The sequence below is a fragment of the Doryrhamphus excisus genome, chromosome 5 (genome assembly GCF_030265055.1).
Source record: "Doryrhamphus excisus isolate RoL2022-K1 chromosome 5, RoL_Dexc_1.0, whole genome shotgun sequence".
NCBI classification, from domain to species: Eukaryota; Metazoa; Chordata; class Actinopteri; order Syngnathiformes; family Syngnathidae; genus Doryrhamphus; species Doryrhamphus excisus.
Genome location: NC_080470.1, coordinates 25,537,226 through 25,559,981, shown reverse-complemented (window position 1 = coordinate 25,559,981; position 22,756 = coordinate 25,537,226). Strand labels below are relative to the sequence as shown.

Below are 22,756 nucleotides of genomic sequence, written 5' to 3'. Positions count from 1 at the left end.
ATTATTCAGAGCTTGTTATTAGTATTCATTTTTTTATCTCTGAGAGTGTTTTTAAGTGTGGCATGGCAACCTAGCGTGTCAATTATCACCAACCTGCTGTTTTTGAAGGCCTGAATTTCCCGCCGAGTATTGTCGACCAGACTAATAAACTATTGAAAAGTGGTTGGGCGGTAAATAAAATCAAAATACTGTAGTTTTTCAGTGAAAACTGAAAAGTTTTATAATGTTGTTCCCCGTTTGAGTGATAGCTGATCAGAGCGTTTATCTGCATGCCAACAGCCAGGGGGCGCTGTGAGCTGTGCCGAGTACCAAACGATTACCTTCACTTCGGAACCCAACCATGTTTTCAGAATAGCATTGGCGTTCAGCAACGTTTCCCCCAGGTAAGGCGTTATTGAACTGTGATCATTTGCTTGATTATTAATTATTTAAGGTATATATGTATACTTTGATAGTGCAACAACACAAACAGATACGTGTTCACTGCGTGGTTTGAACCAGTCAACCCGGAAGTGTGATTTAACTCGACGTGTCGTGTAAATATTTACAAATAGGCAATAGATTAAAATAATCCAAAAGCACTTACATACTACTACTGTAACTTGTTTTAATTTCGTGTCGGGGCTCAGGGTGATGGGGCCCGACAGTTCCCAGAGTCCAGCCGCGCCTTGGAGGAAGGTGCTGTGGGAGCGCCAGCCCTATCCGGACAATTACGTGGATCGGAGGTTCCTGGAGGAGTTACGGAGGAACGAGGGCATCCGTCAGTACCGTTACTGGGCTGTGGTGGGAGAGGCCGTCCTGGTGGGGCAGCAGCTGTCTTGTGTGGCCATTTTCATCACCCTCTGGCTCTACATGGAGCAGGTGAAGCTTATTGTCTAAGAAAACCCTGGTATGCTTTCATGGTGCCTTTTCCTACTCGTTGCTCTCAATTTTTTGCAAACACTAGTCGTATTTTGCAGTCAATAGTCATTATTTGTATCTACTATGAAATCTGCATATCCATTTATTATCTATATTGCATGTCGTGGGTGAGCTGGAGCCTATCCAAGCTGAACTTTTAGAAAGAGGTACACCCTGGCTCGACAGTCAGTCGCAGGGCACATGTCGAAAAAACTATACACACTCAACATCCACACCCATGGATATGGACAAGTCCCCAACAAAAGGGAGAGCCGTGAAGCATACAAGCGTATTCAAGAGTCAAATTGTATGCCAAGTCCAAGAAATCAAACATGTGGGCAGGTCTAATACTGAAAGTCCCCCCTGAAAAGCACTGATTTAAGATGAACAATTTGATAGAAATCAAATAAACATTATCTCCTCATCTTGTGCAGATGGTCTGCCCTTTACTGTTATGTGTCTGGTAAATTATAAATAAATTTGCATTTATGGTAAGATGCTGCTAACTCTATTTCATTGGCTGTGTAACTGCACAATGACAAAGTTGACAATTTTTTCTCTCATGCATAATACGTACCTTTCAGGGCCTTCTTTCTCCAGAGAGACTACTTGGAACCAGCTTGGCAAGTGCCCTGCTGGGCTACGGACTGTACCAAGTCCTCACATCCCAGGTGGAGTGCAAGACCCGGAGTCGTCTCGCGGACTTACAGAGCGCCACTATCTTCCTCTCCTTCACTTTTGGCTTCTCACCCGTGCTAAAGACGCTAACCGAGTCAGTGAGTACAGACACGGTGTATGCCATGTCAGCAGTCATGCTGCTGGCCCACCTAGTGTCGTTCCCTTACGCCCATCCATCTCCACCTGGGAGCTTGTCTTTGAACGCGGCGCTCTTTGCGTCGGTCTGCCTGGCCTCCAGGCTCCCGGGAGCCCTCCACACCTTTGCCATGCTCAGCTGTGCCCTGCTAATCTTTGCTCTGTGGCCCTGCCTGCTGATGAGGATGAGGGACAATGCCCCATGCCACTTCACTAGCGCATGTGTCGGGGTGTGTATGGTGGCCGTGAGCGGCATGGCGTCGCAATCGCCCGGCGGAGCCGTGCTTTTGGCCCTGGCAGTTCTGAGCGTTACGCTGCTTTGTCCAGCGCTGCTAGTGTGGCTACAGAGGCACAAGGACAACATCCACGGACCCTGGGATGAGGCGGAGATCCACGAGGACCTCAGCTGCTTCCTTCACTGAAGACCTGAGTGAAGCACATAACGTATATGCACTGGACACTTCATTAGGTAGACCTGCACTATCTAATGAGCACCAACATCACTTAAAGATAATGGTGTTTTACGCTCACTGCTGTAGAAATTAACTGTATCACTAAAAGGTATTTCAAATATTATAATCAGCTAATCACAATAATAAAACATTTTGTTTTAACTTGAAGGTAGAATTTATGTATTGTGTCTCATGAGATTGTGCAGGGACACATTTGCTGTCAATCCACAGTCGAGTGTTTTAGCAGCAGAACTCCTTTTTAAATAATGGTCCACTTTTGGACAACCTGTTATATACCTTTGTTTTTTTTGTTGGTTGTAACTGCTATTTCAATATTTTACCTCACTAGTTTTAAGAATGGCAGTAAAATGATGCACTAATGCTGTGCATGTGTTTTTAAATAAATTAATTTGTGTTTGTAATGTTGACTGCAATGGCATCAACGTCACCTGAAGATTTGTAATACAATTCATGGATTTCTGAGTTTGAAAAAACATGTACATTGTGTAATAAAACATGGGGATTACTACAATTTGGCCAGTTAATTTGTTTTCACTATTTAAGGTGAGGGAAACCTTTTTCCAACGACGCTATGAGTGTCCTGTAACTTGTGGAACCAGTATTTCTGACGTTAAGCGTTTTGACCTGTAGAGGGCAGCACGATCCTGCCATATATTAATATGGCAATATATAATATAATATATCATATAATATAAAACACAATTACGTTACTTTTTAATATTCTGTCCGTCTGCGTACGTGTGTATTCTCACGTACTCACGTACTGTATTCTCAGCAGCTATTCATTTTAAATGCACTCACCAACCACAACATCTGGTACACTTTCACAATTAGGCGGCATTAAATATGAGCTGAAACAATATTTGTGAATATTACTGTGGTTGTAGTTTGCACTGGTCCACAACTGTCAAGACAGAGTGCTGTTACTGGTTGGTTGGTTATTATTATTATGGGTTACTTTATTTACTAGTTAACTTCTGTACCTATTACTGCATTCCACACCTACTACTTGCTTAGTTGTCGACAACCACCATGTATGCCAATGGACATCTTTTGTTTTAAATGAATAGTGCTTTTCTCACGTAAAAGTAAACAGCTGCTCTCAGCATGTGTGTACCTAATGTTGTTGCCCATCAGTGTAAAACAGCAAACAATTAATTTTGATGATATTTTGAAATTCACCACGGCTAAAGTTTATTTTTTTTCCAAATTAAAGACGGACGTTATTAAAAAATAAAACACCCTCTTTATTTTTAAAAAAGATGTAAAAATAGTGTTTAGTAGAATAGCTGTTATTTATATTTACACAGGCACTTGAGGAAAGTCAGCAGACAGCCGAGCACATTCCTGCGACTGCGGCCAACGCTAGTATGAACAAAACAAGCTCACGACTGCTGTGGGGTGAGGCGCGGCAGATGGGTAAGCACCATGTCTTCCTATTTGGTGCTTGCTGGGATGGCTGGAGCAGGCCTCCTGGGGACAATAATCAAAGTCATGGATGAAAAAAACTAAACAGCATCTTGTGTTCTGAATAGCATCTGGTTATTAAAGTACAGAAAAGGACAGGCTCGTGACAAAATGATTAGTTGGCATTAAATAAGCTGCAAGTATGGCTGCAATACAAAGCAAACATATGCTTGGTTGTTCTAACTACAAACACAATGAACATGTGAACTGTTAAAATCAGCAGCTGCATTTTAGTACATTGAGAAAAGGGGGCAGACAACCCAGTGCACATATGGAGTGTGGGCCTTTTTTCAGTCATTGACATTGCAATGATCTTCATACAGTATGTAGTTGTCATGGACATCCACAGTTTGGTAATGCAGAGAGATAGTTCAATAGGTCATGCATGGTTTTTAATATGCATATCAGCAGAAGTGAGAAACCCACTCTGCTTAATTTCAGGTGGACCAGCAAGTAGCAGGGCAGGCTATTCTTTCAATAACATTAGCAGGGTTAAGAGGAGGGGGGAGGAAAAGTGAGTGACTATTAGTAGAAAACATGTATTTTCAAACGCCATTTTATTTGCAAAGAGTTGCAAGTACGGCATACGTTTGCAGTGTACATCTATATGGTAAGAAGATGAATAAGGTAAAGGGGAAACCAAAAGAAGTGGACCGTGAGTGGGAAAGAACCTAAAAACCATTGGAGAGCACAGAGGAAATGAGGCAGGGCAAAAAGGGAGAGACAGGCCAAAAGCAGGGGAGGAACCAGAGTGAAGAAATGTACAAGACAAAGAGGAGAGAGGGAGGAAAGAAAAATAACAGCCATTGCATGAGGGAAATCGTGGAGGGACGGCAATAAAACAAACGCACTGGGGGCGTTTGAGAGCGAAAGACGACAGCTTGACAGGCCTGTTGTCTCTGGCTCCAGTAGAACGCATGCAGAGAGCGAGAGAGAGAGAGAAAAGGATCCAGTCTGCTCCAACAGCCAATATGAGAAACACATTTTGCAGCAGACCCCCACCCAGCTCAAATAACAACGCCGTGCACCCATAAGCCCGCGGGCTTCTACCTGGGCACGCAAGATGGGCCGTGGCCAGACGGGTCGGCATGAATGGGAATGGGTGGGGCGCGGCCACGGGTTCGAGACTTGCTGGCGGTCACCTTTTTAGGGAGCGTTGTGCTGCATGGTGGAGACGGGGGTGATAGTGCAGTCTCATCTTGATATTAGTGCAGGATGGTGCATACCTGCAGGATTGCGTCCGAGATTGAGAGTGGTTCAATGGGGAGGAGTGGTTCGAGGTGGAGATCTCCCCGATTATGGTGAGCGCCGCCTTCAGGGCGGCGTGTATACCGAGCACTTTCTGCCGACGCTGACGCTGCTCGGGTGACTCATCCATCAGCGCCGAGCAGTCTCCCACAGCGTAGAGCTGGGCCAGGAGCTCCGAGCTAATGAACTCTTTCACCTAGCCAGAGGGATTATAAACAGATGCCACAAGTCAAACATGCTATACTCTTGTCAGATGATATTTCACCATGGTTTACGGCACTTATTATAAATGGCCATTGAAAATATGACTTTGTACTATTTTTCACTCTCTGGAGCCACTGGAAAACTAATCACATTCTCTAAGGTCAAATATAGAGGCCTCTATATTTAATATTTATATATTTATAATAGAGGTTTGCTATTATTCAATGATAATGAAATTAATCTGTTACATGATCAAACTGTTGCCACCATACAAATTTCCCCACTGAGGGACGAATAAAGGCATATCTTAATAAAACCATTATTGACTCAAGGTTTTAAGTCCAGGGTTTAAAACAGCGGTGCGCAAACTTTCGGAACTGCATTGGGCTGCATGGTCACCAGGTCACCTGGAATTATGTGACGTATTTTATCTGTAAAAGTGTCTTACAATCTACATCAAATAAAAACATCGAATGTTTTTTTGTTAACTCAATAAGACACCTGAAACATACATGAATAAGGGATGTGTGATACACAATACAAACGTTAAAACATTGACTATGAAAGACTATGTGATTCATTTGACACAATTACTAAAACACTTAAGTGTAATGGAAAAATGTGCCTCACATAAGTAGCTCCTTGAGTATAAAAACGGGTTCAAGAGTGATTGTTTTGAATGCGAGCCTGATTACTCTGCATAACTTCTGTGTCCATCCATCCAGCCACTTGCAGGGTACATATAGACAAACAAACATGCACACCTTTGGACATTTTGGACTTTTGTACCCAGAAAAAACCCAGACACATCCAAGGACAACATGCAAACTCCACATAGAGATGCCCAAATGGAGATTCAAACACAGGACAACATCCAACATCAACTTCCCAAGCTCCTTTCTGTGTGGCCAACATGCTCAAGTTCCACTAGGTATTGTTTTAAAACACCCTGTTGAGGTTGCTCCTCATTTGAATTAAAAATACTCTATACGCAATACTCTACACAAATCACAGTGGCCTGGACGATGAAGTTTTGTACGACCCAACCCAAGTTTTACTGTAATTTCCAAGATGGTGAATTAAAAGACACATGATGAAGATGGAGGTTTGGGTTCAAATAAGTGTGTGATGTGGGTGACGTACACTGTTGATCATCAGGTGCATGATGGCCTTGGGCATCAAGTCCTTGACGGTCTTATGCATAATGCTCATATAAGAGACCACCAGGTTGCGAATGGTTTCCACCTGGCGCTCCAGTTGAGGGTCGGTGAATTTCTGCGGTGCCCCGTTATCAAGCGTATGGACCTAGACACACACACACACACAGAACTGTCTACAGTCCATTGCACTGATGGAGGACTAGAACGCCATTAGCGGGGATAGAGACAGCAAAATGTAGGGGAGGCATATGGGGGAGTGGGCAGGAGAGAAGGGAAGAAGGGGGTGAAATGACGGAGATCTGCTGATTAGAACCAGACTAGAACACACACACATATTGCAGTGACATCACAGGGCAAGAATGCGGCGCCGAGGAGCCAACGACAGCACAAATGGAAGGGGTAGGGATCCTTTCAGAGGAGAAGTAAATTGGGCAAAGGCAAAGTGTGCATGGACCTCAAGGATATAGGGGTGGAGGTATGGGGTCACAAGAGGGTTTGACAACAGGGGGTGACGGTACTCACTGCAACCTCCTCAGGGTAGATGCCGGCCCGGAGCATTGAGGACTTCCAGCTGTCCAGCTCCTCCTGACTGTTACAGGACAGCTCCAGGAATCTGTGGTCCTTGTAGACATTCCTGTAAGTTCATACAGTAAATAACATCACTATTAGGAACAACATATTGTATGTGATAGACACAATTTGGCCAAAAGTCTCTAGAAGATTCTAATTTCCTCAAATTGAAACATGGATATACTACTTTATGGCAATTGCTGTACAGCTTCTATAACAGTATGAATTTACTATCCACTGAAAATAAACCTTAATCCTCTTGGGCATGGAATTACTGTCATTGGATCATCTTCCACTCCTGCATGATGACATCACTGGTGGAGCTGGATGTTAGATGTTAGACATCTTGCACTCCCCCGCCATCCTTCTTTGTGCTTGAGTTCAGTTGTGTTCAGGTCTGGAGTAGACATACTTGGCCACTCCACCACCTTCCTCAACAAGACACTTTTCACCTTGAAGGTATGTTTGGACGCCAGGTTAGAAAACTGCCCTTTGGCCTAGTTTCACAATGGTGGGTCTTGAGACTGTTGGAATTCATGTTTCCACTTAGTGAACCAAAGCTCCCCAGTGCCGGCATCACTCATGTAGCCCCAGATTATGACACTACCTCCAAATCTATGTATATCACCAAACAAGCTGTACACTGACCACTCTGAAGTACATACATACTGTATAATCCAATGACCATATTCACTGTAATAAAATAGCTGCTGAAATATGATACTGTATACTACAGATAGGAACTGCTACAAATTAAATGACGTATTAAAAGATGCAGACGACCCCCCCCCCCCACACTCCACTCTAGTCTTCCTCAGGCCCACAGATATTTTTGTAATTAAAAGATCATTTGTGTTATAATTTATAGTCCCTGCAAAGCTCCAGGACATGAAGGTTGGCCTGGGTCCACTCTGGTCGCAGAGCTCTCTTGTGAGCGCTCTTGCGGCTGAGATTCTCAACTAATCTTATGCTATAATTGCAGGATAATTGGCAAGTAGTAGTCCTATTGACTTTGAATGACACCCAAGTCGACGTGCATGAGAAAGCGGGGGTCAAAAAGTCTCATTGTCCGTCAGCAGTTGCTTTTCGCTGCCGCTTCATTTTCCTCTTTTGTTGCCATTTTAATGTCTAAATTGCATGTACATCATCATCATCATGGAAGTGTTTTGGCTGTGCAATTGACGTAACCCAAAAAAAGCAATCTGCGTCCCATCTGCAAGACATTTTTGTTTAATCGCTCAGTTGTTTCTTCACTCCTCTCGTGGTTCCTGTCTCACACTCAGAACCTCAAATATGTGAAATCTTTGAGCATGCATGAGACAAATGCAGTGAATAACAGAGAGAGAGCTATGAGGGGAGATCACCAAATAGGCCGGAGCTAACACTGGGTGAGGCTAATAATTCAGGGTGTGGTGGCTAGCAGTCAGGGCAGCAGGCCAACAATGACAATACTCCAGTGCTATTACTCTACAACCAGGACACATGTGCGTACCAAGATTGTGGCGCACATTGAAAAGTGTTCTCTGTGTAGATTTATCACACATCCTGACTGTATCTTCTCTTGAGGAGGTTTTTTTTACACATCTGGAAGTAACCCTGCTGCTTGAGAGTAAAAGGCATTTTTCTGATTAATGAAAATAGAGAAGAAGAAAGAAGTCGGCAAAGGAAAAGGCGGGGTGGTGCTCATGGTGGGGGTTCAGAGGACAGATTTTGACACATTCCTGGCTGATGCTGCTGATACGCTTTGGTCCTCCCCTCAACCCCTTTCCCGTTCTTCTTCTTTCTTTTTTTCTGCGGCGAGTCGAGCAATTCTTTCCAAACAAGAGCCGCCTCAACTGTGATCCAAGCACTCTGGCTTTGATTAGCTGCTTAATGAGCCTGCCGTCGGTATGCTGTGGTCCACACACAAAAAACCTGCATGTGGATGCGAATGTGTGTGTGAACGTAGCATAATAAACACAGCACACATGCACTGGGCCTAATCAGCTCCAATTACACTCTCTTTCCCCCTCTCTTATGTTCACTCCATCTGTTTCACACACTTAAAGGCAACAAATCAGTGCGGTCTGCTGTCTGTTGTATACATGGAGACAATAAAACCGCCACCGATGGTACAGACTAGATATCCTCTCAGCAGAGTGGGTCAGGTCACAGTAAAGGAATAAAATGCATCTTCCTTTTTTTTTCCACCGAAACAACAAAGCAGGTGACAGGAAGACAAACCAACCCCCCCTGCTCTTGCTGACTCACATACTCAAAGGCCTTTGCGTACAGACCTTGACTCTGTATTGAAGAGGGCAAAGGCAAATTTGCTGGACATGAAGCCCTTGTCCACATCACGGATCTTCAGATTGTCCAGAAGAAGCATGTACCTCTTCTCAGTCTCCTGGAGAGGGAAAAAAATAAAAAGATGATAAAAGATAAAAGTTGACTGTGGTATGCGTGGTTAAAATATGACACACCTGCTTTTTTTATTTTAACAAAAAATATGTACTCTTGGGCTTAGTAGTAATAGTCACATGTCTGCTATGAAACATTTTACAGGCTACGTCCTGAAGAAGTAGGCAGCGAGCTGTATGGAGGGAGGTGTGTGTGAGATGTAGAAGCCCACTAACAAACTAGTATGGGATCAAGATCATGCATGTCCATCATCGCATCCAAGGACATTTGCATGGCAGTTGAAGTGTGGAAGCAAGGAATGCAATAGCTGGCGGAGAACGACAAAAGTGGAGGGAAAATTTTTTTTAAAAAAAAGGTCGGTTCCACATGTGAAAGTGATTACTTAGATTTGGGCTCCAACATAACATTTCTCCAAGAGTGAAGCCCACCCTCCACCCCCTCATCTCTCTTCTGTAACCTTCAGGGGAAAAAAGGGGGGCTTCCATCAGGCCTCTAGAAGGTACAGCTGTTGATGAGGTAGCCTTGGGGGAAGTGTGACTAACACGGAAAAAAAAAGTATGTCTTACAAACATTTTCTTGAAACTAGTATGCGTATGTGTGTGTGTTTGTGTGTGCGCATGCAAGATGCACTGATTGAACAATCTGGTCTTCCTTCTCCCTGTGCTCCCCTGAACCCTACGACTCTCTTCCTCTGTCGCGCTTTCCTTTTTCCCCCTCAAAAAGGGGCCCACTTCCTGTAACAGAGGCCGAGCACACAAAAAAATGACAGAAAACGATTGGCGCGCATACAGCAACATCTGGGATCATTTTAGACGAGAGGGGGGAGGAGACTGGATGGAGTATAGGGTGCTCCAAGAGGCAGAAAGTAGAGATGAGGAAGGGGAAGGATAGAGAGGGAGAGAGAGAGGTTAATTTTGCAGGAGGAGATGCGGAAAATGGGTCGAGGAAGACTGGAAAAGTCCATAAGTTGATCCCGGTCAAGCCATATATGGCTGCTAGCTTCCTCCCTAAAGCTCGCTCTGCCTTTCTCCATTTCCTTATGGCTTCCTGAGCTCACAGGCAGGAACCGTGAGTCCAATGAGTCAATGCGCCACGTCAAGACTGGATACTATCCCAGGATGCAGCCGAAGAAACACCCCGAGGAGTGGACGTGCGATGCACAAGAGACAGGACAAGATAGGAGAGAAAAACTTTTTTGCCAGGCTGTCCCTCAGTCCCTCAGTCTTAGTGGGATCAGACCACAGAGAGAGTCGCAAGAGAAGAAGGCTCCTGCTCCGTCATCCCAGTGTTCAGACTACCTGTTCAGGATCTTGGTGGTGTACAGTAGTCTGCACATTGGTTAGACTGGGTACGGAAAGGCTTCGAGAAAAATGGGGTGGCCTGAGAGCGTGCATGTGCTCTGCTCTGCTTAAGAAAGCACTTTTTGCACAGGCTGACTTTTATAGCAGCTTTTAATTACTGCAATAAGATGCCGCAGATTGAGTGGTAAATGTGTAAACATTTGTTATTTTGATTAGTTTTACTTGATGTGCTGTAGAAATTCCACCTCCCATGTTGGGTGTTTGTGCATGGCTACATAATGACCACTTGTGTTTGCAGACATCTTGGCTCTGCTTTTGGACATAGTCACAAGGGTGTGTGTGTGTGTGTGTGTGTGTGTGTGTGTGTGTGTGAGTCTTAAATCTAGTGGTGTCGGTATAGTATAGTATCATACATCAGGCTTGCTGTGTGTGAAGCAGTGTCTTAATGGATGTGAGATATGAAGCAGGCCTCACGTACACACTCATACACATGTGCACTTATACACACGTAGGTGTGTAGATTAAGTGTAAGCATTAGTTAGACATCTGTTTATCCTCAAGAGGGGCTGCAAGAGGTCTGGCGGCTGAGGAGGGTGAAGGAATGTCTATTTGCTCAGAGCACAGTGGAGATAAGAGTGGTCGCTGCGATACGGGATGAGAGAAATGGGTTGTAATCCAGGGGAAAAAAGGCATGGAGTATGGTGAGACAAGGGATGGAAAAGGTAGGAAAAGGACGGGGTGAAAGAGTCATGTGGGATTTCTCTGGGCAAGCTCTTGGAAGCTGGTGTTTGGAGAACGTTTCACATTTTCCAGCCAGGAATGTGCAAAGTCCCAGGGAGACTGCCAACCACAGAGAGGAGGAGAGAGAAAGCTGGGAGGAAGAGTGAGGAAAAGAAATAGTACATAAAATCAAAGAAGTTAGGCAGGGAGGCAACTAGAGTAGAAGGAAAAATGTCTGTGGAGGTAGTGTGGGCGGAAATGTGAGAGTAGCAAGAGAAGAAGCAGACGCTTGGCTTCTATGCATGTGCACGCACACACACACACATTTGGGAATGTCAGATCTGATCCAGAGCAATAAAGTGGATGACTGAAAACGTGTTCAAGTCTTCCAGTGCTTCAAACCCAGATAAACCCTACGTAGGGATGCTTAGGTGACACCATTGTTAAATGCTTGCACGTTCGCCTATGTGAAAGTTGTAAACACTAAGTAAAAAGATGACAAGCGTGTGTGTGTGTGTGTGTGTAGAATAAGCATGCCCGAGGCTGCTGCGTCTGGGAACGTTCAGTGCTTATCTCAAAAGCAACCATGTGTGTGTCCAAATGAGTGTATGTTTTTCTGCGCTATTTGCATGCCAGTTTGTTTACATCAGGCTGTGCAAGTGTACTGTATACTGTATATACAAGTCTGTCCTCTGTGTGTGCACATGTGTGTGTGTTTGCTGGTCTTTGTTTGGATTGGGGCAACTCCAGCTGTGTCAAAGTGAGCCATTCCAAATGCTTGAAATCCCAGAGGAGGAAAAAGAGGGGGAGTAAGGGGAAGAGTGAATGGAGGGTTGAGACCAAAAGGGGAGGAGTATTGAGTGACGGGGATGCAAGTGGCAGGCCCAGGTGGAAGAGGAAGAAGACTAACACGGGCTTTGCTAGCGCAAAGGCAAGCTTCCATAATTAATATTTAGCCATGCTTAACTCTTATTGTGTCTCTCAACCAAGCATCACAAGCGTTAACATTACAACTGAGGTGCCTTTTTAATTGTCCTGCACATCTTCCCATGACGTCAGTTGTGACCAGACTGTTGTGGTGTGTCTGCCTGTCTACACTTGCTGTGCAGACCTTCTGCTCCTGTACAGCAGGCACAGACAGGCAGACAGATGGCAGCCCCACTGACACCAAGACCGTCTGCTCCAATCCACCAAAATGTGCCTGGCAACAGACAATGGAGCATACCTCCACTGCACTACAATCCTATGGCATGCGATGTGTTTTGAGCTGAGCTGTTTTAATAAAAATATTAACATTTGATGTAATGCTGTTGTGTTAATTGATTAACTTTTATAAGATATACAGTGTGAAGGTCCCACCTCATCATCCTTGAACCAGCAGAGGCTCTCGGCAGTGAGAACAAACCAGTAGTCCTTGGCAATGATGCTAATGTTTGTGACGGTGAGCCAGCCTTTGTGTATAACCTGCATAAGAAGCAAACGCAGAGTTCTTAGAAGATCAGTGTTGTGGACTATGAGGTGGTAAAGCAGGGTGTTCGTGATAAAAGGACCCTACTGGTAAACATAGAGCAAAAGTTGTGAAAACTGACAGGGTAAAAAGATCGGACCAGCCATTTTCCAGGACAGATTGTGGCGCTTAACACAAACTTAAAGTCAGAAAAGGCAAGAGGAGATGATGAATAGATGGAACGAAGAACTAAAGTGCAGAAGAAAGGTCAACATTAGTAGCATACACAGACAACTACAAAAAAAAGCACAATTAATGAAGCCGCACAAGCCATTTTTGTGAGTGTGCACCAGTGCAACCGTCATGCTGGCCCAGAATCCTGTGCACACATATGTCCAGTAGAGGCTTAAAGAGATAGGTATCCTACTATTAGACTCGAGGGAGGGGCCACGCCCTGGAGGGAAACACAAAAAATAAAGTGCCTGCTCATATCAACACTTTTGGTTCATGATTGTGATCATGTAACATTTAACCAACAGTGACAGTGGCGCTAACAAGGGAAGGTAAGGTAAGAGGGTAGAAAAGCTTCATCCGTTAATTGAAAAAATATCCTGCGGACAACTGTGAAGTGTCATATCATCAAAACATGCAAACTCTATTGTCGTAAACGGATATGTTAACTGAATTCTCACCTGTTGTGGTCCACTGCCTGCAACAGTCTTGTTATCACTTCGATTGCATGTGTTCTGAGCACTAAGAAACACAAAGGTTTTTATTCTACCGCTTTTAATGCTCTTCTACTGTACGTGGGAAGAGCGTTTACTCACTGAGCAAAGCCAATGAAATCTTCATGGTTGGTATTAATGTAAGCAAGCTGCATGTCGATGAGCAGAGAGATCTGAGGAAGAGGAGATATACATTAAGTTGAAGGAAAAACAGTTAGTTAGTCAAGCTATCTAGTAATGAAAAACAAATGTATGCGTCCAAATGTGCGTTGCGTGACTGACCTGATTGCGGCATGTGTTCTCTTGTTCTCCAATTTCAGTTGTGACAATTCGCTCAATTTCATCTCGTAGTTTGGGAAAGGAGCTGAGCTTTAGGGAGAAGTCTGTTTAATTTGGGCAATACTGGCGCAGGGCCTTCTGATCTATGGTGGTACCGGTGATGACTCGTACCTTATTGATGCACTCATACACGGTGGACACCAGTTCTTTACTGACCATGTCAACAAATTCAAAACATGGCACTTTCAGCTGCGAGATCTGCTTCTTCACAATGGCCTGAAAAGCCATGTCGGGGGTGAACAGACCTGTCCTATAGCAGACCGGGAAGGGCGGAAAGTCAATTCAAAGTCAGAAAATAATTACAGCAATCATAAATGATGCAACCACCTGACACCATGGATGTTCCTGATGGCATAGGCAATCTCCTGCCGCAGCTTGCTTTCATCACACTTCATCTGTCACACAAACAACACAGCCAATATGTAATACATGAAAGAGGTAAGCCTGGGCTCCACGTGACACACACACACATGCACAACAGTGTCATATACTTAATGCAGTTGTTCAACGTAATATAGTAATACAAGTGTCATTTTGTGAAGTGAAAGCACATACAAACACTAAAGCCTGGCCTGCTGGGTTGAAGCAGGTCAGCTGACTCATTATAGGCTAATACAAACTCTCCTTTTTGTTTGTTTCTTTCAGCTTTTTCCTCATTTTGGAGTCGCCACAGCAGACCTTTTGATTCACATCCTGATTTTGGCTTGAACACTTTATATTCCGGATGCCCTTCCTGACGAATACCAATGATGCTTACATGTGGAGATTGGAACCCGGGAACTCTCCTAAAGGATCTAATTAAAGCAAAAACCCTGTTGATTTTGAGTGACTTCTGACTGATATAAAACATCAAATCGTCATTATGACCCATCCACCGTCATAGTGTATTCGTTATTGTAAGAAGAGTTTAAAGACGTTTTGGGAGGAGCAGTAGAGCGGGGTTCACAACCCGCCATACTTGTATGTGCATGCTGTTTACGTGTATCCGTATGTGGTGAGTACCACCTCCGTGCGGATCTGGGTGCACGCAGACACGATATAGCACTTTTCACAATGGTGGTGAAGATGATGCGAGAATCGAGAAAAAAGGAGACGGTGCAGACCCCCCCAGCATGTTTAAGTACAATGATGTGACAATTGCATGGAGATCTTACATTGTAAGCACACTGTAAGCATGTAAAACTCATCATGTGTGCAACGTATGATGCATGCAACTGCTCATGGCCAGGCGTGCGGAACATGTACTTACAACTCCCGTAACCGTGCGAGTGATGTGTTCCCTCCCTGCTCTTGCCACTCTCTACCAATATTTTCAGAAAAATGTGGCGACCATGGAATATGTACAGACTAAAAACAAGCAGAGCGGGTTGTGACCCCAACTTAAATTAAGGAGTGTCAGTGGGGTTTTGTGAGTAGTGGTTTTAGTCAAAAAGCAGCAAAGTGACCCATGATGAAAAACTGTAACACAAATCAAAAAACATACCTTAAGGAGTTCATATGGGAAGCGCTCATGGAAGATTCGGTTGATCCTCGCACCACCTGAGAGGCTCACTGTGTCGACTTCGTCTGCTGAGCCCTCGATGAGCTTCTCAACATCTCCAGCCAGGTGATGCACGAGTCTGCAAAGATAAAAAAGTATTGGGAGTAGTACCCCATAAAAAACATAATCAAGACAGACAGAAGTGAGAGACTGACTTGATGAGTGCCTTTGTCCTGCCAATGGCATCGTCACTATCATATAGTTTATACGTTTCAACTTCTTTACTGATGGAGGCAAGCTGGCACTGCAGCTGACTGTGCAGCGCAGGCAGACTGTCCCGGATGTGCTTTGTCAGTTGCTGTAAACAAACACCATTGAGCGAAAATTCACACAACATGACTGCTCTGCACTTCTTTCACCTGGTTGAGTCTCCTCTGTAAATATGGTGTGCCCATTCTGTTGGACATGTCTCTGTAAGACGGGTGGGACAGGAAGAAGTTCTTCTCCGCAATCAGGGCTGCCTGTATATCCTTTTTCCCGTCGATGTCCTTCTGGCTGCGGTTCACCAGCCCGATGTAGCCTTGGGGAGGAAAAGGAAGTGAATGTGATCGGTGTGAGGAAGTGAAGTAGCGTGTGATTCTGGATTTTTATTTTTTTGGTTTCATTATGAACATACAGCAGAATTGATTGTTTATTAATAGCCTGTCCAAGCAACAACACAATACTGAACAAATAGTGTGCAGAAAGGGGACCAATTACAGCAGCTCATTTTTTTTATGGTCCACAACAAATTCTCAAGATAAGATTACAACAAGGGCCAATACTGATAACTATGTACAGTGGTGTGGAAGTGTTTGCCCCCTTCTTATTTTTTGCATGTGATTACCCCCAAAACCTGATAACTGGTTTCACCCTTAGCAACAACTGTAACTAAGCATATGTGATAACTTACAATGAGTCTTTTACAGCGCTGTGAAGGAATTTGGGCCCACTCATCTTTGCAGAATTGTTGTAATTCAGCCACAATGGAGGATTTTGCAACATGAAGCGCCTTTTTAAGGTCATGCCACAGCATCTTAATAGGTTTCAGGTCCGGCCTTTGACTAGGCCACTCCAAAGTCTCAAAGTTTTGTTTTTCTTCAGTCATTAAGAGGTGGACTTGCTGGTGTGTTTTGGATCATTGTCCTGCTGCAAAACCCAAGTTGGTGGCTTTGTCAATTAATAAAATCACAGTGTATCAATATATTATCTCCCGTTTTATCCGTATACTACATTGGTTTGTTTTTAACACATTTAATAAAGAGACCCCAGCATCCTTCAAATTTAAAATATTCGTCTCTTGGTGCAAAAATACAACTGATATAGTGGTAAAAGTTAAATTCACCCCAAAAAGTATGTGGTTTACTTTTTTTTTTCACTTTCCTGTGTATTTTGTGATGCAACTACAGTAGGATACCAATGATCGCAAAGATGAAACTTGATGATAGCCATAGAGAAAAAGAATACAATTGTACATACAAATGTTCATCAAATTAACCAGTTTTTAAATGAATTAACCATGATTAATCACCATGTGTTCAAAGTGTGAGTAGTTTTACTTTAGTTTTATTCAACAGTGGTACATTTCTCATATGACAATTCAAAATATTAACTTACAACATTGTCTGTACAGTTAAAGGTTTTAAAATGCTGACAGTTTGAGCCTGGAATAGATCATTTCACTTGATTTTGATTTTACTTTCACATGATTTCCTTTGGGAAGAATGCTTTTAACAGGGTCAAACAAGCACGGCAAAGTCAGCTATTTCTAGAAAATAATAGATGGAAGCGCATAACTAAGTTTTGTCTCTGTGCAACTGACTTCAGGGGCTCTTCCATGGATAATGCATTAGCTTTTCGGAAGAAGCATGAAGGAGCCTGCACCTGGTAGTGCTTCACTGTTAAGGCCTTGTCTCATGACATGTAAACACACACCCACCTCTTCGTAGTGGAAGCAGCCTGTTCTCTAGTATTTCCCGTGCATCTGTTCCTTTATCCATCAGGTCCAGCATGGTGATCACGCCTATTGTGCGCTGACCTAGAAAGTGCAGTGAAATGAGACTCTAAAAGCTGCGACTGATGTAGCTTAACTGCAATCGCCTCACCTTGCGGGTCAACATCTTTGGCCAGTTTGAGGGCATCCGAGTTGGCCAGGTCCGTGTTGGCGGGCGTCACGGCTAGGATGAGGCAGTTTTTCTGACAGATGTACTGCATGATCATGTCTCGTATTTGGTATTCAATGTCTCGTGGCTGGTCACCCACAGGCACCTTGGTGATGCCCGGCAGGTCCACAAGAGTCAGGTTGAGCACTGCACAAAAAATGACATTAACATTCAGATGGGTTTGACAGTAAATGTATTAAGAGGAAGGTACACAAGTTACCATTGGGGGAATAAATCCGCAGGTTAATGGGGATGGGAGAGATGCCTTTATTGGATCCGGTGATTCGGCGGGTTTCAGCCTCTATTTCCTGGCGGATCTCCTCAAAGTCAGTGAACTTCTTTCCGTGGCAGTGTAGAAATTCACCGTACTCTACAAAGCCAGGCCAAAAAGCACATCAGATAATTTGAATACAAGATGTAGCCTGCGATGAACATTGTTTTTGTGGTTTAATAATTGAGGGAAGAGAATGCTAACATGTCAGTTGAGAATGCTGCTGCACAGAAGGCCAAACTCTTCTCAGTTTTGCCATCTTGTGGAGGCTTTGGAGATGTTCAGCAGTGTTAACATTTTCACACAATTAGGAATCTTCAAGAGCGATTGTCCTTTCCTCTAACATTGAACATCATTCATGCATCCATCCATCCATGTTCTATGCTGCTTAGCCTCATTATGGTCTCAGGGGGTGCTGGAGCCTATCCCAACAGAATTTGGGCGAGAGGCGGGGTACACCCTGGACTGGTCGCCAGTCAATTCCAGGGCACATATAGACAAACAACCTTTCACACTCACATTCACTCCTATGGACAATTTGGAGTTACAAATTTAACAAGGATTTTTTGGAATGTGGGAGGAAAAACAGGGTACCTGGGGAAAAGGCCCCAGGTCTTCCCAAACTCCTGACTGTGTGGCCAACAATCAGACCACCATCAAGCGTTTGTAATACATTTTCACACCACCACATATGTTTCACAGAAGCAGACATTTTTGATGGATTTTGGTTTTTGATTATTTGCAGTGATTTGTGTCAAGTGAAGAGACTTTTGCAAACCTGTCTGATATCATCTGCGAGCTGGTGCTGGCCCACCAGCCACAAGTTGAAAAGGAATGGTCTAAGGACAAGATGCATGCATGGCTGATTCAGAAGTATTGCTCACCGGCATCAGCATGGTGCAGCTGCAAGATTAAAGGTCTGCGAGTGACAATTCCTGAACCACGGGGAAGGAAGTCTCTGTCAAAGAAAACATACTGAAAAGGAGAAGGACACACATACATGCCTCAACACAAACACAAAAGATGCGCATTTCTGGCTGGAGTATCAACCGTGGTGACACTTGACAAAACTTCTGTTTACAGGAAACTCTTATTGCTGATACTACAGAAAGTGTCACCAGAAAATCATATCCTTTCCCATATAAATCATACCTCGGGTTTTTTTTTTAAAAGCGCATCCTGCTCCAGATCACATCGCTGGCACTAAGCCTGAACTGGGCTTGGGTGTCATAACACACTATGCAATCAGTGAAGACAAAGAAACTGAAAATATCAAAGCGCACTCAGGAAGGAAGGCCAGTATAAAAAGCCCTACATGCGTTGTTGGAAACAATTCCTATTTGGTCTACGGGGACAGGTTTCTCCTGTAACTCACTAAACTCGCATTTCCTCCATTCATGAAGACAAGGCACTTATTTTAAGGTATCTCACGGCACAACTCCAAATAAAAAGATATATACAGTATGGCATCAAGGACGCCCCTGACTAAGTTGGCCTTTATTTTTAGTGCAAAATAAGGCTGCCCTGTGGTTAGCTCGCAGGCCACACAACTAGGAGACCAGAGTTCGATTGCACCCTCGGACATCATCCGGTTTCCTCCCACATTCCAAAAACATGTTAGGTCAATTGGCGACTCCAAATTGTCCATAGATATGAATGTGAGTGTGAATGGTTGTTTGTCTATATGTGCCCTGTGATTGGCTGGTGACCAGTCCAAGGTGTACCCTGCCTCTCGCCCAAAGACAGCTCCGGCACGCCCGCGACCCCTGTGAGGATAAGCGGTATAGAAAATAAATGAATGAATGAAAAAAAATGTCTGGGGTTGGGATCTAAATTGTATCCTCTGTCTTTGAATGAAGCAGCTGTACTATTACACCAACTGAGAGGTGAATTGGTGTCTTCTGCCATTTTATTATGTTATTCTGCTGTGTGCTGTGAATCACTGTGACGATGAGTGCAGTATAAAATGACTCAACTCCTTTTTTCTCTCCTGTCTTGGGCTGACTGACCCTTTTCCATGTGGAAACAGTAAAACCAGTATCATCATCACAGGTTTAAATGCTGCCATGTTGACATGTCGAGGCACTCTGATAAATGACTTGAGAGTCACCCTTCCCCCTGGTGGGAAAAAAAATTTTGTAAGTACCTCACCCCTCAAGTATTTTCAAAGTGTCACTCCTCAGATATTTTCAAAGTTGACGACAAAGATAAAGTGGACCCTTTGTTGGGGACATGGGAGACATAGCAATAAAAAAGTGCACATCATTTCTAGCCTAGCGCACATTCACAAAATACAGTGAAGAAAATAAGTATTTGAACACCCTGCTATTTTGCTATTTCTCCCACTTAGAAATCATGGAGGGGTCTGAAATTTTCATCGTAGGTGCATGTCCACTGTGAGAGAGATAAACTAAAAAGAAAAATCCAGAAATCACAATGCATGATTTTTTAACAATTTATTTGTGTGATACAGCTGCAAATAAGTATTTGAACACCTGAGAAAATGAATGTTAATATTTGGTACAGTAGCCTTTGTTTGCTATTACAGAGGTCAAACGTTTCCTGTAGTTTTTCACCAGGTTTGCACACACTGCAGGAGGGATCTTGGCCCACTCCTCCACACAGATCTTCTCTAGATCAGTCAGGTTTCTGGGCTGTCGCTGAGAAACACGGAGTTTGAGCTCCCTCCAAAGATTTTCGATTGGGTTCAGGTCTGGAGACTGGCTGGGCCATGCTAGAACCTTGATATGCTTCTTACGGAGCCACTCCTTGGTTTTCCTGGCTGTGTGCTTCGGGTCGTTGTCGTGTTGGAAGACCCAGCCACGACCCATCTTCAATGCTCTGACAGAGGGAAGGAGGTTGTTCCCCAAAATCTCACAATACACGGCCCCAGTCATCCTCTCTTTAATGCAGTGCACTCGTCCTGTCCCATGTGCAGAAAAACACCCCCAAAGCATGATGCTACCACCCCCATGCTTCACAGTAGGGATGGTGTTCTTCGGATTGTACTCTTCATTCTTCTTCCTCCAAACACGCTTATTGGAATTATGACCAAAAAGTTCTATGTTGGTCTCATCTGACCATAAAACTTTCTCCCATGACTCCTCTGTATCATCCAAATGGTCATATGCAAACTTAAGACGGGCCTTGACATGTGCTGGTTTAAGCAGGGGAACCTTTCGTGCCATGCATGATTTCACATCATGACGTCTTAGTGTATTACCTACAGTAACCTTGGAAACGGTGGTCCCAGCTCTTTTCAGGTCATTGACCAAGTCCTGTCGTGTAGTTCTGGGCTGATTCCTCACCTTTCTTAGAATCATTGAGACCCCACGAGGTGATATCTTGCATGGGGCTCCACTCCGATTGAGATTGACCGTCATGTTTAGCTTCTTCCATTTTCTAATGATAGCTCCAACAGTGGACCTTTTTTCACCAAGCTGCTTGGTAATTGCTCCGTAGCCCTTTCCAGCCTTGTGGAGGTGTACAATTTTGTCTCTGGTGTCTTTGGACAGCTCTTTGGTCTTCGCCATGTTACAAGTTAAAGTCTTACTGATTGTATGGGGTGGACAGGTGTCTTTATGCAGCTAACGACCTCAAACAGGTGCATCTGATTCAGGATGATACATGGAGTGCAGGTGGACTTCTAATGGGCAGACTAACAGGTCTTTCAGGGTCAGAATTCTAGATGATACACAGGTGTTCAAATACTTATTTGCAGCTGTATCACACAAATAAATTGTTAAAAAATCATGCATTGTGATTTCTGGATTTTTCTTTTTAGTTTATCTCTCTCACAGTGGACATGCACCTACGATGAAAATTTCAGACCCCTCCATGATTTCTAAGTGGGAGAAATAGCAAAATAGCAGGGTGTTCAAATACTTATTTTCTTCACTGTATCTGACGGATGACATTTTTTAAATATTTGAGAAGTGACACTTTTGCTTAAACTTGAACCTTTCCCCATGATGCGAACTGCAGTTGATGCCAGATGATAACAGTTATTATTATCATCATATTATATTATATACTGTCATCTCATCATGGAAAAAAGGTAGGAGACCCTCAGTGCCTAGGTCATCCAAAGAAACCTTACCTGCCCACAAAGTTCTCCAGGACGGAGCTCTTCCCACAGCTCTGGCTACCCACAACGGCAATCTGTGGCAGTTGAAGGGAGTAGCTTTGGCCAGCATCGCTTAGGGCGTCTTGGAGGCGGTTTATCGTGGAGATCATGGTGCACAAAACAGTCTGCAGTCTACAGTCAGAAGTTGGAATTTCCGAGCCGAGAACAACCCCTGAACACCTCAACTTTCACGAAGGCTGCTCATGACTCAACAGCATGCTGGAACCAAGGGGATAGAGATAAAACAAAAACACCCTTAAACCATGGCTACTGTAAATAGTGGTTACTGATTTATATGTGGCTAACACGATACACCGAATTGAGGAGCAAATGCTTCGTGCGGCTGTCCCTGTACTGACAAATGTTTATTGTGTTTATCCATATTTTACCCGGCTTATCCGTGAATAAAAAGCATAAATGATTACATGACGAACATTAATACATAGTAGGTCATCGTCAGATGCGTTCAAGGGCTCTGTCACGGACATTGTTGTGATTGACACTCCATCACGTGGTTGCCCCTAGCAACGCTGGAGTACATGTACTTTAAAAACCCAAATGTTCTACACCACTGGAACGGCAAATGGTTGAGTGGACTTTTACTTGTTATTGTTTAAAAGTACAGATTAAAAACAAAGCAGGGGCGTGTTGCTAGCTCGGTGGCAAGTTCACGAGACGGTTAGCAACTTTTTGCCCGCATTCGAGCTGAAGTTGTCCTTAATAACACACTTTGGAAAATATTTTCCGATTGTTTGGCTCACTTTCCACAAAGTTCAAGTTCCTCCTTACCTCAGTGTAGACATGTATGAAGCTGGCGGTGGGGCAGAGCGGGCTCCATGGCTAGCTATTAGGGAGAAGTAGGAGGAGAACAAGAAAAAAAAACTTTTGACAGCTAGCTAACGGGCGCCATA

The 22,756-nt window shown here is 43.9% G+C and overlaps 2 protein-coding genes across 7 annotated transcripts in view; one reads left to right on the top strand and one right to left on the bottom strand.

The window, feature by feature from the left end:
* Positions 1–22,756, bottom strand: part of dnm3a (dynamin 3a) — a 25,632-nt gene extending 2,876 nt beyond the window's left edge. For 2 of the 6 annotated variants that reach the window (XR_009129792.1, XR_009129793.1), the window contains exons 1-22: positions 22,635–22,756; positions 21,819–22,064; positions 18,604–18,677; positions 17,669–17,818; positions 17,392–17,595; positions 17,226–17,324; positions 15,667–15,827; positions 15,463–15,605; positions 15,251–15,386; positions 14,095–14,162; positions 13,879–14,017; positions 13,711–13,797; positions 13,531–13,601; positions 13,396–13,456; positions 13,131–13,157; positions 12,616–12,720; positions 9,112–9,221; positions 6,788–6,899; positions 6,249–6,410; positions 4,880–5,097; positions 4,704–4,814; positions 587–3,659 (exon numbers count right to left, since the gene is read on the bottom strand). Coding sequence is in view for 1 of the 6 variants with exons in the window: in XM_058072547.1 (XP_057928530.1) it covers positions 3,623–3,659; positions 4,704–4,814; positions 4,880–5,097; positions 6,249–6,410; positions 6,788–6,899; positions 9,112–9,221; positions 12,616–12,720; positions 13,131–13,157; positions 13,396–13,456; positions 13,531–13,601; positions 13,711–13,797; positions 13,879–14,017; positions 14,095–14,162; positions 15,251–15,386; positions 15,463–15,605; positions 15,667–15,827; positions 17,226–17,324; positions 17,392–17,595; positions 17,669–17,818; positions 18,604–18,677; positions 21,819–21,955 (2,412 nt within the window). In the remaining 5 variants the exon portion in view is untranslated. Of the gene's footprint in view, positions 1–108; positions 3,660–4,703; positions 4,815–4,879; positions 5,098–6,248; positions 6,411–6,787; positions 6,900–9,111; positions 9,222–12,615; positions 12,721–13,130; positions 13,158–13,395; positions 13,457–13,530; positions 13,602–13,710; positions 13,798–13,878; positions 14,018–14,094; positions 14,163–15,250; positions 15,387–15,462; positions 15,606–15,666; positions 15,828–17,225; positions 17,325–17,391; positions 17,596–17,668; positions 17,819–18,497; positions 18,678–21,818; positions 22,065–22,634 lie in introns of those variants that run through there. The other 4 variants (XM_058072547.1, XR_009129795.1, XR_009129794.1 and 1 more) reach the window with 4 other exon arrangements.
* Positions 262–2,697, top strand: pigc (phosphatidylinositol glycan anchor biosynthesis, class C). The gene is made up of 3 exons (XM_058072550.1): positions 262–383; positions 630–861; positions 1,485–2,697. The coding sequence occupies exons 2-3, from the start codon at positions 634–636 to the stop codon at positions 2,133–2,135; spliced, it is 879 nt and encodes a 292-aa protein (XP_057928533.1). The 5' UTR covers positions 262–383; positions 630–633; the 3' UTR covers positions 2,136–2,697.

Excerpts from the sequence above, each read along its gene's own strand:
- pigc (XM_058072550.1), top strand. The coding sequence starts at position 634 with ATGGGGCCCGACAGTTCCCAGAGTCCAGCCGCGCCTTGGAGGAAGGTG. Across the intron at positions 862-1,484 it reads TCTGGCTCTACATGGAGCAG|GGCCTTCTTTCTCCAGAGAG; the intron begins GTGAAGCTTATT and ends CGTACCTTTCAG.